This window comes from Coniophora puteana (assembly GCF_000271625.1).
Source record: "Coniophora puteana RWD-64-598 SS2 unplaced genomic scaffold CONPUscaffold_18, whole genome shotgun sequence".
Classification (NCBI taxonomy): Eukaryota; Fungi; Basidiomycota; class Agaricomycetes; order Boletales; family Coniophoraceae; genus Coniophora; species Coniophora puteana.
Genome location: NW_006913070.1, coordinates 503,382 through 519,294, shown reverse-complemented (window position 1 = coordinate 519,294; position 15,913 = coordinate 503,382). Strand labels below are relative to the sequence as shown.

The window sequence follows — 15,913 nt, the reverse complement described above, 5'->3', positions numbered from 1 at the left end:
CAAAGTTTTAGACGTTCTTCAGTAGTGTGATCAGTCTAAATGTTCGCGTTCGCCATACCGTCGGTATGGTAATTTATTTACTTCTTTGCTCCTACTCCTTCGCTCCTTTCTTCGCGTCTACTCTCTCCCTGATCGTATTATGGGCTGGATCTCGACGGCGACGCGGCTAACTCTGTACATGCATATCTATCGGACGAAAATAACTTTATACCCGTTGCTTTCATACCTCAGGGCGTCGATGATGTGCACTCGTTTTCTTCTTTCTTTTCTTCTATCATCATTACATAACAAAATCATCAAGCGTCATATTAGCATGAGGGTCATTGTGTCAATAGTATTACAGCATAATAAAAGCAAAGTTTTAGACGTTCTTCCTCGCTGAGAGGATTAGTACGCTGCAACCTGCACTGGACAATGCCAACGACGACGACACCACGATAGTTGGCATAAAGATGCTCTTTAAATGCGCTCACTCTAATCTAATCCGACTCAACACCCGCTGTGCTCATCGCACGAGCCCGCATGCCGCGCATGCGTTTTTCTCGCGCGCTCTCGCTCACCCGCTTCCGCAGCGACCGCGATCGTTGCAGGTGTCTCGTCTTGCGGGCAGCGTATGAGGCATACGAGCGCAGGCGCAGCCCCTAACGTTCGCAGAATAAGGAGGGCTTTCATGAACTCGCCTCCGTGGGGGGAAGACGCTGACCCCAACGGTTGTTCATTCAAGTTCCCGCGTCTTGTCGGCATCTTTCGAGCTAGAATTTGTCACGTTGCTCTCTCGCATTTCCGTTATATGCCAAGGCTGCTCTACTGTTCATGCTGTAGTTACGAAGCTACGCTGTGCAATACACGGTCAGGCTGCCAGACTAGCTGGCAGTCTCGACACCTTCTACATCAAACATTTGATATCTATTCAACAGCATGCGCGAGGTCAGATTAGACAGAAGGAGGGGCAAATCTGACGGATTCACTGTGCGAAGGCGCAATGGGGTAGCTACTAGTAGCAAGATAATTACATGGATCATGCCTGAATAGGGGTGGCTAATCGTTTTTTGGGTTAGCAAGTAGGCTGTTGCGGCGGCGAGTCGTATTAGATTTCGTGAGCGACAGATCGTCGACGGATCTGGCGCAAGATGCAACCATCCACCTTGGATGCGTTGCGACAAATATTAGACATCGCATTCGAGCCAAATCTACCCTGGATCTGGATCTGAGGCTGATCTGCATCTGTCAAGATCCGCGTCTTTCCACAGTGCAGCATCAAATCAGAAGCCAGGGACACCAGGGGGCGGATGCTTTGGGGGTTGGCAGGCACGGCGATCCTGACGTCATGCGTTAGTCAGCGCCATGGCTCAGTGTTGGAGACTCGTTTGGGATGAATGAGCGGCCCCTTGACAGAAGCCTGTCTTTCCATATCCGACATGAGCGATAAGGCAGGATGACTTCTAATGCAGCCCTTTTGCCAGTCCAAGCCGACCCACCTGAACATGTAACAATTAAAGTTTATTGCTCACAACGTAACGTTCGGCACTCAGCTTTACCCTACATGCCTTTATCCAGGATGGCTCATGCTTTAAAGAACCTCAAATCTCTTGTATCATTTTAAATTTGTCCACCAAGTCCTTTGACCTTTCTGTTGTAGTACCTTTCGCCTACCCGTTCTCCCGGCTTGATGACAGACAACTATCTTCCTGAACACTGGGGCGTACTTGCTCTCCATGTTCCCCAACACGGTTGGATCAGGAATATTCCCTTGACCTCCCGCAAGGACTGCATCCGAGTAGGAGCAAACTTGATGGCTAATGACGTTAATATTACCAGCAGAGGGATTCCTCTGGGTATCGCATCTTTTATTATATGCGTTCCTTTGGCGTATATGGCTCATTGTCCTTGCACAGATGCTCATCACTTTATCGTATATAATGCGCCGGATAAACAACTTGAAGACGCAGAAAAGTTTCACTTATCGGACATTAGTACATTCGGGACATGGGTAAGCCTTGCAAGAAGCCTTGCGCTCTTGCTGCCGATACAAGTCTATTTTAAGCTCACTTGTATTTACATTTCAAAGGTCAACGGTGTGCGCTGTATCCAAGGGAGCAAGGTAGCTATCCGACCAGGTGCCCGAATTACCACGTCTGGCAAAACAACGGAATTCTGTACCACTTTTTCCACTATTAGCTCTCGGACGTAACTGATTTTTTCAATCGACATCCCAGATTTTGAGCTCTTGGATCCCACAATTGCTGTAAGTACTATGAATGAAGTCACTTGTCATAAGCCTAATTGTATCACAGTTCTCAGACCAATACATGATTGGAGAAAAGTGAGCGCATGCAGTTTACTAAGACAGCTGAGCTAAGTCGAGCCTGTATTTTTTGGGGATAGCATTGGAAGCAGTTCCTTTGGAATAGTTTACAAAGCAAAGCGCTTGGCCACAGAAAAGGAATACGCTGTAAAAGTTCTTCGAAAGCTTCCATTCCGTCCCCACAAACTTCGCAACGCCCCTATCCTTAAGGAAGTACTCATCTTACAGAACCTTGGACACGTTGGTCGTATTCTTACAGTTCAGCTACCATAGTACTGACGCAAAATGTTATAGACAAACATCGTCAACCTTCATGCAGCTTTTGAGTCCAAGAAGGAAATCTGTAAGCGGTGCATCTTGTATTGCTCAAGCTACGTATCGAGCTAAGTCCACTTGTAGACCTGGTCATGGAGTTCATGCGCCATGGCGACCTTGAAAGCCTTATACAAAAGTACAAGGGTCTAGGTAGGTAACGGTATTAACTAAATCCCTTCAGCCTGGTGAGCTTTCCTCATAGATGAATCAGTTTCCAAAACAGCCCTGAATCAGATTTGTGACGGGCTGGAGGTGAGTGGCCATTTGCCTCACGCTTCCAAGTCTCTGGCTAACGTTGCTCCCTCTCCAGTACCTTCATTGTATCGGCATTGTTCATAGAGACGTTAAGCCTCCGGTGAGTCGATGGTCTTTTTTTTGCGATATTCAGCTGCTTGACCGCGCTGCAGAATGTTCTAGTGGCTGGCACTACACCGCTACGCTTGAAGCTGACCGACTTTGGCATCTCAAAAGTTGTCAATGATACAACCTTCATGAGGGTAAATCAAGTGTATAGTCTCTTCAACCTTGTAATACCTGCTAATCCTAGAACTAGACACTGTGTGGGACGCCAATGTATATGGCTCCTGAGATCTACGCCCCAGGCGCGGGTGTCGACCATCACTACGATCGGAAAGTTGATTCTTGGAGCCTCGGTGTTACTCTATTCAAGATGTTGGTGCACCTCAGTTCACATATATCGGCTGTCTGTGATGCGTTTTTAGGTTATCAAGCAAATACCCATTCTCAAAGAAGGACGTTCCAAGACCGCCCGACTATCAGGACAAACGCTTCCCAAAGTGGGACCGTCTCCCGGAGAGGATGCGAAACGTTAACAACAGCCAAGGTAAACGCCTTCAAGAGTTGAAGCGTTTAGCTAACCTCATAAAACTCTCTTGAAGTTCGCAACCTATTGACAAGTCTTCTTGAGCACAACCCGGTGCAAAGGCTGCCTATTCAGAAGGTGAAGCATCACCCTTGGATGCTCTAATGCCTCTGGCATTATATCGCAGCAGTATCAACCACTGGGTCGCGATCGCAACCAGAGAGGGGGTAACAATGTAAGATGGAGCCACGTAGTATGTATATTTTTACTAGCTACGTCTAGACCATGCCCCGTACATGTACACTAGTATAGCGAAATGGCTTGGCATAGGAATCAAACAAATCAGAAGCAGCTAGATGATGTCGCACCGGTGTGAATCAAGCGTTCAACTAGCTTATCACATACGAGGACCTTAGAATTCCGGAGCTTTGGTCGTAGTAGATCATCTAGTATAGCTGTATTAGGCGAGGCACCAGCCGAGCTGGTAAAAGCTTTGCTCGTAGTCGCACATGGCGCCACCTCCACCCAGAGCGTCCTCTTACCCATATGCCAGCCACGCCCTTGCCGCGTCTGCTGTCCATGCATAACCGACCATGCTCCCGATTAGCTGATGAGCATCAAAAGAGGAGTGATTAAAGCGAGAACACCCCAAACCAAGCTTTCGCAGTGCATACCTCTCCAAAGGGAACCTGGGCTCGGTGCTCCGCTGCGAGAGCGCTGCAAGCACAGGCGTGATCTGCTGCACCTTGCGTATCGACCTCGCCGCCGCTGACGCTCCCGAGCGGGTTATGCATCCTATTCATGGCCTCGAGGAGGCGCAGCCCATGCGCGTTGCAGTCCACGAGGTCGGTGACTGTGCGCGAGACGCTGCTGAGCGTGCGATAAGCCGTGCGCATATGCCAGGCGCACGCAAGATCCCCGATCTGAAGAAGGTGTCAACAAAGTCCCATCGCCTTCGGAGCCACCAACCCAGAGAAGACGTACCAGCGAGTTGTGTTCGTCCCCGGGCCCCGGCCCACGCCGCGAAATCCTGGAGGACAAGTCTGAAGAAATGTGCGAATCTGCCGCCATCCGAGCCGTCGTATAGGCCTATCGATGCCTCGGTGAACGGCAGCGATGTCTTTGGCGGAGGCGGTGGCTCTCCATGGTCAGAGCGAGGCGGAACGAACTCGTGCTGGCTTCCATTTACGAGTCTGCGCATTCAGCTTGCCCGCTGACTTGGTGTTGGTCGGCGCCTCCACATACTCGTCGGGCTTGTATCCCGACTCGTCTGCTGGAGGGCCGGGTACGCTGGGTGCGCTGGGTGCGAACATGACGGAAGAAGGAGCGGTAACAGACGAGAGTTGTAGGTCGGGTGGTGGTATTATCGTCGTTGAATGGGTTCATAGGTTCGTCTGAAGGGCTGTATTCCGTGAACAGGATGTATTAGGTATGAATAGGAGAGCATATAAACATGGTGCTTACCTCGAAAGACGGGCGAGCGGGGAGGGGATGAATGGAGGCTGAGGCTGGGTAGGAGGAACAGATGTTCGAGAGGCTGAGGAGAACGAGCGACATGCTGTAGGCGCACATGATCGAGAAGGCTTCGCCATCGCGATTCGCCCTCGGCTGGGTCCGGCGAGCTGGCGCTATGCGTCCTAAGACCGGCGCGGCGATTCTGGCCCAAAGCGTAGCGAATGAAGATGGAGTAGAATCACGTTCAGGTTCATCGACATCCACTGCACCGCAAGAACTTCCTCAGGCTCGTCCATCACCGGCGTCGACCTCACTCGTCTTGCCCGTCCCGGTGTTCACCGCTTCCTGCCTGGCGTTACATAATCTCCAGCACGTGCGTTAAGAGACTTCGCACGGCGATGCTGGCTCTCATGTTGACATGCTGCGTACTCGTCAACCTCGTCCCCAACGTCTTGCATTGACGTCGGCATAAAAACTAGTGAGGTTGTCGGAGTCGTCGTTGGGGTTGCGTGAGATGGCCTGCTATGGTCATTAGCTCGCAATGAACAGGCCGGGGAGGAAATTGAGTACGAACTCTGTACGGGAGCTGCTGGCTGCCTTGATAATCCTACTCTCATCGTTAGCGATTTCAGCGATGAGGAGAAAGACAAAACCTCTTGTCCTATACCTAGGGGTTGCGAGTAGCACGAGGAACTAAGCCTTGATGTTCGTATGCCTCTTCCTCTTTTTCTCATCCTTCACCTGTTCCTAGGGCTAGCGCGCTCGGACCATCCGCACTCGGATATCGTGCCAACGCGTCCTTGTCTTCGCCCCTGGGCTCCGTGCCGTGGAGCCACGCCAGGCCCTTCGGCGGGGCGTGACGTCTTGAGCCATGTCTTTGGACCAATGACGAGCTTGGTGGGCATCAGCAGCGCAGCGACGTTGTAGCGGTCCAGCGCGTGAGGTTCGGCCTTAGCGACCCATTGCATGACTAGTGGTCGCGAAGAGGCGCATGGTCATGCGTATGCGAGAGCGAAATGGTAGAGCGTGATGCTTACATAAGCCAAAGCCCCCTTATCTTGTCTAAAACCCTGACGCAAAAACGATCATCGCCCTCGCGGGCATACCTGGAACCGCGGCAGGGCCTCACTCAACGATCGGACGAAACCAGACATGGTACACAACTAGGCATAAAGGATACATGCTAGATTTACTAGATTGCAAGTATATACGATTAGCGCGTTAGATCTGCGCGTCATAGGATACGGGAAGGAGTTCGTCCGACGGAGTGAATTCGTTCCCCAGCAATCGAAGGGGAGCGTGCGAGGTAGGCGCGCTGCTCAGGTCTACCTGAGGAACAGAATACGTGCAGACGGCACACGCAGTCATGCCCATGGCAATATCGAGCGTCAAACGCCGACTGCTACCCGCGTATAATAGCTTCCTTCAATGCTTCGCCATAAAAGTAAGATAAAGGGAACTCCTTGCCTAGCAAGATCGTAGGTAGCTGTAGAGAAAATGTAGGTGATCCGTGAATCAAGAAACGACAGTCCTCCTTGCAGTCTGCATTGGAGACGCCATTGAGCACTCTTCGTCGGCATGAACACTCTTAGTCGGCATGCAAGCGGTAAGCGCTTAAGCTGTCAACGCAATACAATAGGGGATCAGTAACCTTTGAGCATGAGGATGCCGGCGGTAACGCTCAAGACTAGAAGCACGAACGGAGGCTAAAGAACAAGAGAGATGCCATCGATGATGCATATACAACGAGCGAGGGATTACTAGTACTCCTGCTAGTGGCTAAAGGAAAATTAATTCACTATCTAGTATTGGCGACCGCTAAAGTTCAAGGTGAAGCAACCTTCTAAACGCCTTCGAGGGTGCTTTTAGAAATAATCCTCTTGTTTTATATGCCTACCCTAAGCCACACAACCCTAAGCCACGCAGGTTCCAAAATCATCGGAGCGCTGACTTAGGTGCTGACGTTGCTTGTTCCATTCCGAATAGACCATAACTCTCTCATCCAATCATGCTTTGTGACATTGGAGATTGATAGACGATCTTCTACTGCCCATGCAAGCATACCAAGAATCATGTTGCGGACTGTATTGCGGCAATTTCACTTAGCATATGTATCGCATCGGAAAAGTAGACGCTTTCCAGTTTCGTTAGCCTTGTCTGGAAATCTGCTCCAATCAATTATACGGGTATCAAAGATCAAACCACCTGGCAAGATTTTGAAGTCGCTATGGTGGAACGGTGGCTTAGCTGCTAACCTGACAGTTCATCTAAGCACAGGGGCGAAAATGCAGGGGTACCATCGTAAAAGCAGACGTACATAAAAAAGATCGTGACGCCCAGGCCCCAAGCGTCGACCTTGTTATCATATTCATTGTAGCCCAGCATTCGGTTGCAAACCACTTCTGGAGCTATGTACAACGGTGTACCGCAAAACGTCTGAAGGATAAGATGCAAGGTAAGCAGGCGTCGTCCATGGCTAATATCAATATGGCACGAACCCTGCAGCAGCTACCATTGGCTGCAGCTTTTGCAATGCCAAAATCCGCCAACTTTGTCCTGGGTGGGTTCAAGGAAGCAACCAGAATATTCTGTTGGCACGTAGTCTTAGTGTTGGTTCTTGATCGAGGCTTGAAGAGCCATACGTTGGCAATGACCGACCTTTGGTTTGACATCACGGTGCACAACGTTGTTGGAATGAAGGTACTGGCACGCGCGATGGCTTTAGAGGAGCACGGAAAACTTGGTCAAAATTTGAGGAGATTGACTTTACCTCGAGAGCGTCGCACATATCGGCTGTCACAAGCTGTGCATCGTGTTCCGCTGGCATGTTGTGTTAACGCGCCATGTTTCATTGCAGCTAGGAGTGGACTGAATTCTTACACATCCCTTCGCACCTTTCTATAAGATCGTGAAGGTCGCCGTGTGGTACGTATTCCATCACAACGACTAAGGCTTTTGATTAGTGAAAAACTCCACCATCATAAGTAGGAAATGCTGACAGAGTTCTCGATGCTCTTCTAGAACGGCGACAAGTTGGACGATGTTGGGCTGGGCGAGGGTCAGCATCTGAAGGGAACCAGGCGTATCGACCTCGCACATGTCTCAACGTTTTCAGCATAGTGATCTCATTTTGAGCTTCATTACGACGGTCCCATCTGGGAGGTAAATCCGGTTTACGCATGATCTTGACGGCATACTCTTGCCTGTTAATTCGGTTGCAGGTTCGCTTGACAACCCCAAATCCTCCGCATCCAATTCTACACAAGCCTATTAGCTTGATAGCAGGCGGAGATCATCCGCAAATGTCCCTCACTGTTCTTTTAAGTCAAAATGAGAAGAAAACTATAGCGGACATTTCAGCGTCGTAAGCCGTCAACGGGGGGAAAGATGCGCTCACTGAGTTATCGTTTGTAGCCAAAAACTCAAGCGCTGTGCACATATGGGGTAGGATTCAGCCTTGCATCCACGCGCGATATTGTACTTACCTAAGTGACGGGGTCGACGCGGAAGATGTATGACCGCACCGCTCAGAATATCATGCTGCATATCAGCTGAAATTCTTTGGCGGTTTACCTTGAGAAATTTGGTCGACAAGCGTTAGGCATGGACAACTGAAATCTGCTCACATATGTTCCGTTCCTGCTCTTGTTGTCTTTAATCGTGTATCTGACGGTTGCCGAGTCGTCTCCTAGATGACGTGTGATGCAAAAATGATGGGCACCTTCGCAAGAGAGAAAGGCGTAGACCGATCAGCGATACTGATGATCGAAAACGACCACAAGCCACTTACTGATGAAAGGATTTTCGATCAGAAGGTCGGATGACATATCGGAGCCAACAGTGTAGCAATCCTTGAGGGAATCGAGAAAGATCTCTTGCGCAGTTCCACTTTCGAGGTCTGGATTAGTAACAAGGATTCTCCCCCAGACCGGAGGTAACAAAAGGTACGCCATCTCCAAAGAATTGGTGAAGTATCAACTTGGTATAAGAGTATCACGTTGTGGCTCTTAGATACGAGGCAGCTGGGGGGGGGGGGCAGGTTGAACGTTCGAACGTTGGGATCGAGATGCCGGTCATAAAATGGATATATACGGGAAGAACTGATCACGTGGCCAAGGCGCGCGGTGATATTGACATCAAAGACTTCCCGCCCGAGCACGAAACATGCGTATTGAGTGCGTAGGCTAGGGCTAGCACACGGGGAGCATCACAACGCAGAAAAAAAACAATGGAGCGTAACTCTATGCAAAATCAAGGCGGCTCGGCGCGGCCGGCACGTTTTGGGCGATTTTAAGTTGGCATACAGCGTTGAAGAGATAGAGATGAGCGCAGCGATGCGAGGTACCAAGAGCTTCGGATGCGAACTAGAGGTTACTAGAGGGCGAGGGTGGCTGACATGGTCATGCGGTTTCGAATGTAGATTCCGGAGGCTCCCGACGACTCGCACCAACGGCTGACCCTTGGGCTGACCGTTGGGATACGATTGGACAATATGATTCATGGCCCTCACCGTACCTTACCAACGTCTGTCACGCCGTAGTTAAGTTGATCGCCCCGCCTTGATGATGCAACGATCAGATAGCGAGTATGATCGTGAACGGGGCAGCTTACCTGTTGCATAAGAAAGGGTCCCCAAGTACTCCAACATCAGGTGATAGTCCAGCACCGCCGATTGCACGCAAAGTCTGGAGGCTTCGCAACGGAGACGTCGTGAAGATTATGCAACTTAGTGAAAGAGTTCTCCAGCCCGCTCAGCAGCTCTTGCATCGTCACTCGCTGACGGCGTGAAAGCTCCAGCGGTGTAGAGGAAAGTTGAATGCGCTCCATGCGCTACTGCGAATGCGCAACGCTGTTTGGCTCCGCTAGTCTAGTCTCCGAGTCCGGTAGGCAGACTTTAGCTGAGCATGGAAAACAGTCGTTCTGACGGCTCCGGCTTGTGAACCGTATTAAGCAGCCAGTCACGAGCTGACGGCTGCACTGGCACCGTCGGTGTCGCCCGTGAAGTTGGTGCCCTCAGCCCTGAGGGGTCTTCCTGGGTGAGGAAGAAGCCAAAGGTGCTCATCGTGCACCGCTCAACGGAGCTCTTGATCATTGAAACGCACGCGGCACGGCCCTTTGCGTCTATCGATGAGTTGTCTGTGCCGTAGCCCGAAACCCCGCCCTCGGCTGTCTGAAGCCATATCTTACCAAGTCTAGCATCACCTCCACGCATTTTGAGGGCTCGTTTTGGGAGCTGTGGACTTGGTGGCGGTGGGTGGCTCGTTGCGAGCGGCTGTTACTTATCGTGCATGTTGGCGGAATCAATCCAGGGGGTAGTTGATCGCCAGATGAACAGGGCGGCGTGCCTCACCCCGAGCTGTTGCCCGCGGTCGAGCAGCGGGAAGACGCTCTTGATGCGGTGCGTTATTTCAAATTTGGCGTTAGGCATCTAGGCGTTAAACGTTTCGATGGCCATATGTGCCGCTGAGGTTTAGGGAGCGCATAAGCAGGGATGCATGATGCACCCTCGCGCACCCTGTTTGAGCAGGCGGCGATCTCTGTGCCATGCTGGAGCGGTAGGCTGGGCTCCTTTTTGAGAACACGCGCGGCGACGCTGATTTTGGAAGCGACCAGGATGCAAGGGCAAGGTCATGCGCGCTCTGAGCAAAATTAACGTATACCCGCAGCGGACCGAGCATCTCACATTAATTGCAGATAGCGTGTGGCAGCTGCGTGGCCTCTGATCGCGATCCACTTCCTGAGATCTAAACTTGCCCAGTCGCTGCTGTTTCGCACCTATGCTTTCGCCAGCGTCGATGTCCCCGCCTTGCCCGCAGCTTCCTTCGTCTCTCGTCTTGAGCATGAGGTCTTGAGGGCCTGCGTCCGTTACAGTAATGTTGATCAAGCGCGTAGAAGTCATGGTGAGAAACATGCGGATGCGCTGCGGAGAATGCTATACCCGCAGGAACTTCGCGAACCGTCATTTCGAGCGGGTGAAACCCCGCTTCCGAGTCGTACGTCCTGAGACCCGACGACGCTGGGTCATTTACGTCATAATCGTAAGACCGACCGTCAGGCCTCAGGCCGAGTTCTGAGGCGCACGCGCACTCTTTTCTGCTCTACCATGGCCGGGTTGGGTGAGCGGCGCGTTAAGGTAAGTTCAAGCCATCCAGTGAACTTGCATGCACTTACTACGAGAGCCGTGCTAGGCTTGTCATCGCATCACTACTGTGGATGCAGCTACGCTTCTAAGGGACCATGATAGCGGGCAAATTGAAGTGTTGCCTTATGCTGTCACCAGTGAACAGGACCCCGATTCTTGTGCCAGCATGTCGCAGGCGTTCTCAACGCTGCGAACTCTTATGAGGGAACATGATGCCTTCAAGGAAAGTGCTCGTGCGGGATCTGCATCTGATGCCGCTGATCCTGGTCCTGTGCCTGATCTCCAGACGCCGAAGGGAGATTTTGAACATAACGTGAGTTGAACGTCTATTTTTGCTTAAGCTATCAGCTGTACTGAATGGATTTTTGCTAAGGGTAAAAAATCTCGAGCTGATAAACGCAAAGTGCGTAAGTACGCCCAACAGACCCTACGTCGACAAAAAAAACGCCAGATTGCTGGCTGTGCAAAGGCTGCTGGGCATGAGACTGTTGGTTCTCTTGGTCTCAAGAAGGCACAACGTACTCGCCTCCAGAAACGACCTCATTTCACTGCTGCTTCGATTGATGCAGAGGGTGACCTGAAGACCGACCACGGAGCTTTTTCTGGCTCAAAGAATGTTGAGGATAAGGGAAAGCCTTTCGATATTCAGCCACTTCTGGATAAAGGGTTTGAGCTACTTCCGTGGAAAGGTGAGTAAGTAATATCTATCAATGAAACGTATCATCCATCCTCACCATCTATTTTGCATTGCAGGGAAACCGAGCTCATCACCGATAAGAACGGGGTTGTTCTTTGTGTGCTGGCAGGCAGACCCAGCTCGGCAGAGGAATCCGGCTATGATGCTGATTGCAAAGACGTGACCTGCATGATGAATTGCTTGGGGAAGGCTTACCCGACACTTCCATCTGCTTGCAAGAATATGCGAGGTCCACATACTACCAAGACCATCGGTATAACTCATGGGCAAGGAACTCCGGTAAATATGAACAGCTTGCCTTATTGTACTCAGATGCTCAGTGCAGTCACTCCAGCACCCGGTCAACTTCGCTGCTGACCAGGACCTCGCTAATTTTCTTCGAAGCCAGCCAGCTGTGCATCGCATCTCAGGTTATGCTGATGGCGGGTCCTTCTTTTCATCTCTTTGGTTCTTTTACTAATTGCGCTTCCCAACCGTTCAGCTGCAATGTGGCTGTATGCGCCAAAGCAGGCACATTATATGAAAGACACATGCTCAAAGGTTCTGGAGCGCGATCCCAACCTCGTACCCAACTTTCCTGACATCGTGTGGCCTGCAATGTCTTTCAATTTTGGCAAGAACGTTGCAACGCATAAGCACGTTGATTGTATGAACCTTCCGCAAGGTTTGTGCGCCATATGGGCTGGAGGAGATTATGATCCCACAGAGGGAGGGCACCTCATTCTTTGGAAACTCAAGCGCATCATCGAGTTTCCTCCACACTCGTGGATACTGATTCCTTCTAGCATCATTCCCCACGGGAACTCTTCGGTCCATCCTCATGAGAACAGAGTTTCGATCACCCACTTTTGTCCAGGCGGGCTTGCAAGATGGGTGGAGGCAGGCTTTACCTTGATGGAGAGCTTAACACCGGCTGAAAGGCATGCTGTTAACGGAGGGGATAGGGGTAGATGGCCTGCAGCGTCAAATCTCTTCTCTACAGTAGAATCTCTCGAAAAGGATAGGAGCGACGTAGTAAGGTAATCTGGGGCACCGATATACCCATCACAGCAGACTTAGTTAGCTTCCAACTTCAGCCTTTAATAGACTCTGAGTTGGACGTTCATTGAAGCCTTTGCATCAGAAACCGGTATGAAGAGCATGCTCAGAAGCTGGGAAGTCGGTGACAGCGGCAGTACTAGTAAACCCCGGTGCACGGTATCTCCCGTATAATTCACCTTCTTACCGTTATTCGTTTGGTGTTCTCTCGCTCTCCCTTGCAACCCCTCGCCTTTGTGCATGCGTCAGCGGAAGCCTGGGCTGTTGGTAAGCCTTCGCCGCGCTGACGCACCCCCTCTTCGACCGAGAATAAAAGAAGGAGAGTTCTATCTCCAGTGGCCTCATTCCACTCCTGGCTCCGGCTCGTTCGTCGTCCACATCAGCATGTCTGCGTGTTTTGTCGTAGGCATGATCGGCCTCGCCAATGGCGTCCGTCGCTCGGAGAGTAACGGCAGTGCCGTGACGTTTTATTGCTATTACGACTCCGCAGTTCACTGCAGTCAAGCCCGCTCCGTTCCCGCCCAAATCCGCGTTTACAGTCCTAAGCGCGATCAGGTCCTTCCCAACGACACTGTCGCGTTCGTTATCGCCAAAGCTTACTTTGAGTGTGGAGGGACCATTCTTCTCGACACTCAGCCGCAGCAGCTCTTTCCTATCCCTGGCGATCCATCCGACGAGCATTATCTCGACCACGTTCCGGACTTCAATTTTCCTATGCTGTTCGCCATCGGCCGCGTTTGCCCTATGTCATCCACTGACAGCGTATCGACTCCCGTTTGTCGTTTCGACATTGCTGTTTCCGAGTACGTTCGCAACACTACGCAGCATAGCATTGTTGAGTGAGCAATGTATTCGATTCTTTTCACAATATCTAACATGCAGCTTCACAGATTAAGTTGCGACGTATCTTCGTCACGGTGGGCAAATACGCCTGCTCCGACTGTTAACACAGGCGTTGGAGTACTCGCTGTCGCCAGCGGCTTGAACACTTCCGGTGTAATGCGGTTTGACTTGCTCTCTCTGGCTTTAAACGTATCTCCAACCGTGGCGATCGGAGGCGGTCCAAGCAGCGGCGTCAATGGCGATGGCATACCGGATTCGTCGAAACGAAAGCGATTCTCGGCTTACGCGGGATCAGGGCAGCAATAGTCACAGCGGTATGTTGTTTATGTTCTTCGATGCTGTGTATCGTGCTTACATGTTGTTACCAGCAGCCAATCGGCGGCAGGCGACCTCGACGATGAAGACCACGCGCATGATAAGATGCATCCTACAAAGTTCGTCCACGGCGTCGAGGATGAAAAGAGCGATTCGAGTAAATCTGCTAGTGGTGGAGGGAAACGGAAATCAGCTCGTCAATCCTCAACGACCAAGGGTAAGAGTGTTTCGTCTCAAACGGGGGAGACATTGAGTCCACAAACGTACGTTATTATTCTTTCCTCTTCGCAGCGAGTTCCTGATTGTTATCGCATTAAGGGTGGAATCAAGTTCTGAATTGTGAGTCTGTCGCAATGACCGATGTTGTGTATAGTCGTCATAGGATAGATGACGAGGCCATGTCTGAAGTTGTAGACGTGGAAGAGTCCAGCAACAAAGTCGCTGACGGAAAGCCTGCAATCAAGTACGTGGTTCACACTCTTAACCGCTCTTATGAAACCGACTAACATGATACGTGAAGAGGATCATCGTCAACGTCGGCCACGAACGCCCCTAACGCGGACTCGCGTTCACGCGACGCGGTGTTACCCCCCGAAGCTTTCCACCCGCAGACGCCCCAGCTTTTCGAGCCCAAGGTTGATGCAGGGGTTGCGTCCGGTCATGCTGCGATGCTGGCTACGCTCAGCCCTGAAGAATTAACAGCCTTAGTTGCTACGTAAAACAAAAACTCATCTGCGGTCGGTTCCACAACCGCTGCACCAACTTCGAAGCCCAAACGCCAGCGTAAGAGCAGGAAGTAGCGACCGACTTTTCTTCACCTGTTGTTAGAGTAGTCGCATGCACCTCTGTATCAGTAAAACAAACGTCTACAATTGGATGATCACCATGCAATTGCCTTCCCTCTGTCGTGCTTCGGAATACCCCTTTTATTAATTGTTCAGTGTGACTGGGACAGGGGCGCGTTTGGCGATGGTCGGAGGAATAACAGGAACAAGGCCGTATGGCGAAAGTGACTCACCAGCCGCGTCCGAGGACAAGTCGTGCTCTGAATCCGAGCTATCCTGCATGGATGAAGGGTCAGGCTCGTCCTGAGTTGTCGTAAATCTCCTAGAACCTGCAAACGGCTTCGGGCCGAAACGCCGCCGCCGCGCCTCGGCTGCCGGTTGGCATCGCGTCGCTCACCGCCGCCATCGCGTCCCATCCCTTCATGGCGTCCCATTCCTTCATGAGCCCCCTCCGCCCGCAGCGGGCGCCGCGCTTGGCAAGCCCTCAGCCTCGCACCCTCTGCAACATGGCTCCCCAACGCTCGGCTTCCGGACCCGGCGAGCCCGCCGTCTGGGTAGCAGCCTGCCGCATGCTTGACTAGCCTAACCATAGGCATGTTGGCGTGCGGTGTGCACGGGCATCGGACCCCTGCTTGGTAGGCTGGCGCGCCTTGGAACTCTGGAGAGCACGCAATTAGCTCTGAGCTCAGCTGCTCGCTCTCGGTCGGACCTCTCTGAAGCTCGTGAGTGCAGGATGGTCAAACGAGCTACCGTTGCTAACTGCCGTCGGCTCTCAACAGCAGCCCCACCGCGCTCAGGCACGTCGCCTTTGGCTCTCTCTGCTGCATTCGCATCGACCCCTTCGACGCCGGCTGCTCAGCGCCCGCAGTTTGCTTTTGGACGCCTTTCACCCAGGCTGGCAGCTTGAGCGATGGTGTGGAGGGCTTGAGGGAGGGGTCGGAGCTGGAGTTGGAGGAACCACAGGGGGAGGAAGCTCAGGCGAAGAACTCTAACCGCCCGCCATCCTTACACCTTGCTGCTAAAAGACCGGCTCCGCGTCGAAGACGCAGTTTCCTGCTGATGCTTCCCGCTGCTCAACGGCTCCAGGGTGCCCTATACCAGAGGCGCCGCGGTCGCAGGGGATGGGCTGCGCTCCCCCCGCGCGTGCGCGCACTGTTTTAGTGTGCATGCCAGGCATCAATCCCTTGGCGCTCAC

At 51.9% G+C, this 15,913-nt stretch overlaps 5 protein-coding genes across 5 annotated transcripts; 2 read left to right on the top strand and 3 right to left on the bottom strand.

Moving 5' to 3' along the window:
* Positions 1–1,986: 1,986 nt before the first annotated feature.
* CONPUDRAFT_77694 (kinase-like protein) lies at positions 1,987–3,453 on the top strand (the record flags this gene model as incomplete). Its single annotated transcript, XM_007776755.1, is given in 11 exon segments — positions 1,987–1,990; positions 2,217–2,245; positions 2,295–2,323; positions 2,386–2,545; positions 2,600–2,648; positions 2,705–2,770; positions 2,823–2,872; positions 2,931–2,975; positions 3,028–3,117; positions 3,174–3,323; positions 3,343–3,453. 11 exon segments carry the CDS (start codon positions 1,987–1,989, stop codon positions 3,451–3,453), a joined length of 783 nt encoding a protein of 260 aa, XP_007774945.1.
* Positions 3,454–3,981: 528 nt separating this feature from the next.
* Positions 3,982–4,756, bottom strand: CONPUDRAFT_77693 (uncharacterized protein; the record flags this gene model as incomplete). The annotated part of the gene is made up of 4 exons (XM_007776754.1): positions 3,982–4,050; positions 4,118–4,366; positions 4,428–4,532; positions 4,613–4,756. The coding sequence occupies 4 exons, from the start codon at positions 4,754–4,756 to the stop codon at positions 3,982–3,984; spliced, it is 567 nt and encodes a 188-aa protein (XP_007774944.1).
* A 424-nt stretch (positions 4,757–5,180) lies between these two features.
* CONPUDRAFT_159659 (uncharacterized protein) lies at positions 5,181–5,866 on the bottom strand (the record flags this gene model as incomplete). The annotated part of the gene is made up of 4 exons (XM_007776753.1): positions 5,181–5,247; positions 5,328–5,417; positions 5,473–5,565; positions 5,640–5,866. The coding sequence occupies 4 exons, from the start codon at positions 5,864–5,866 to the stop codon at positions 5,181–5,183; spliced, it is 477 nt and encodes a 158-aa protein (XP_007774943.1).
* A 983-nt stretch (positions 5,867–6,849) lies between these two features.
* CONPUDRAFT_77692 (kinase-like protein) lies at positions 6,850–10,110 on the bottom strand (the record flags this gene model as incomplete). Its single annotated transcript, XM_007776752.1, has 14 exons — positions 6,850–6,980; positions 7,154–7,334; positions 7,397–7,556; positions 7,793–7,850; positions 7,898–7,964; positions 7,996–8,155; positions 8,212–8,240; positions 8,296–8,327; positions 8,384–8,471; positions 8,525–8,586; positions 8,689–8,851; positions 9,414–9,456; positions 9,510–9,590; positions 9,869–10,110. The coding sequence occupies 14 exons, from the start codon at positions 10,108–10,110 to the stop codon at positions 6,850–6,852; spliced, it is 1,497 nt and encodes a 498-aa protein (XP_007774942.1).
* Positions 10,111–12,232: 2,122 nt separating this feature from the next.
* CONPUDRAFT_27913 (uncharacterized protein) lies at positions 12,233–12,658 on the top strand (the record flags this gene model as incomplete). The annotated part of the gene is made up of 1 exon (XM_007776584.1): positions 12,233–12,658. A coding segment is annotated over one exon (426 nt), but the record flags the coding sequence as incomplete, so codon positions are not given.
* Between the last annotated feature and the right edge of the window lie 3,255 nt (positions 12,659–15,913).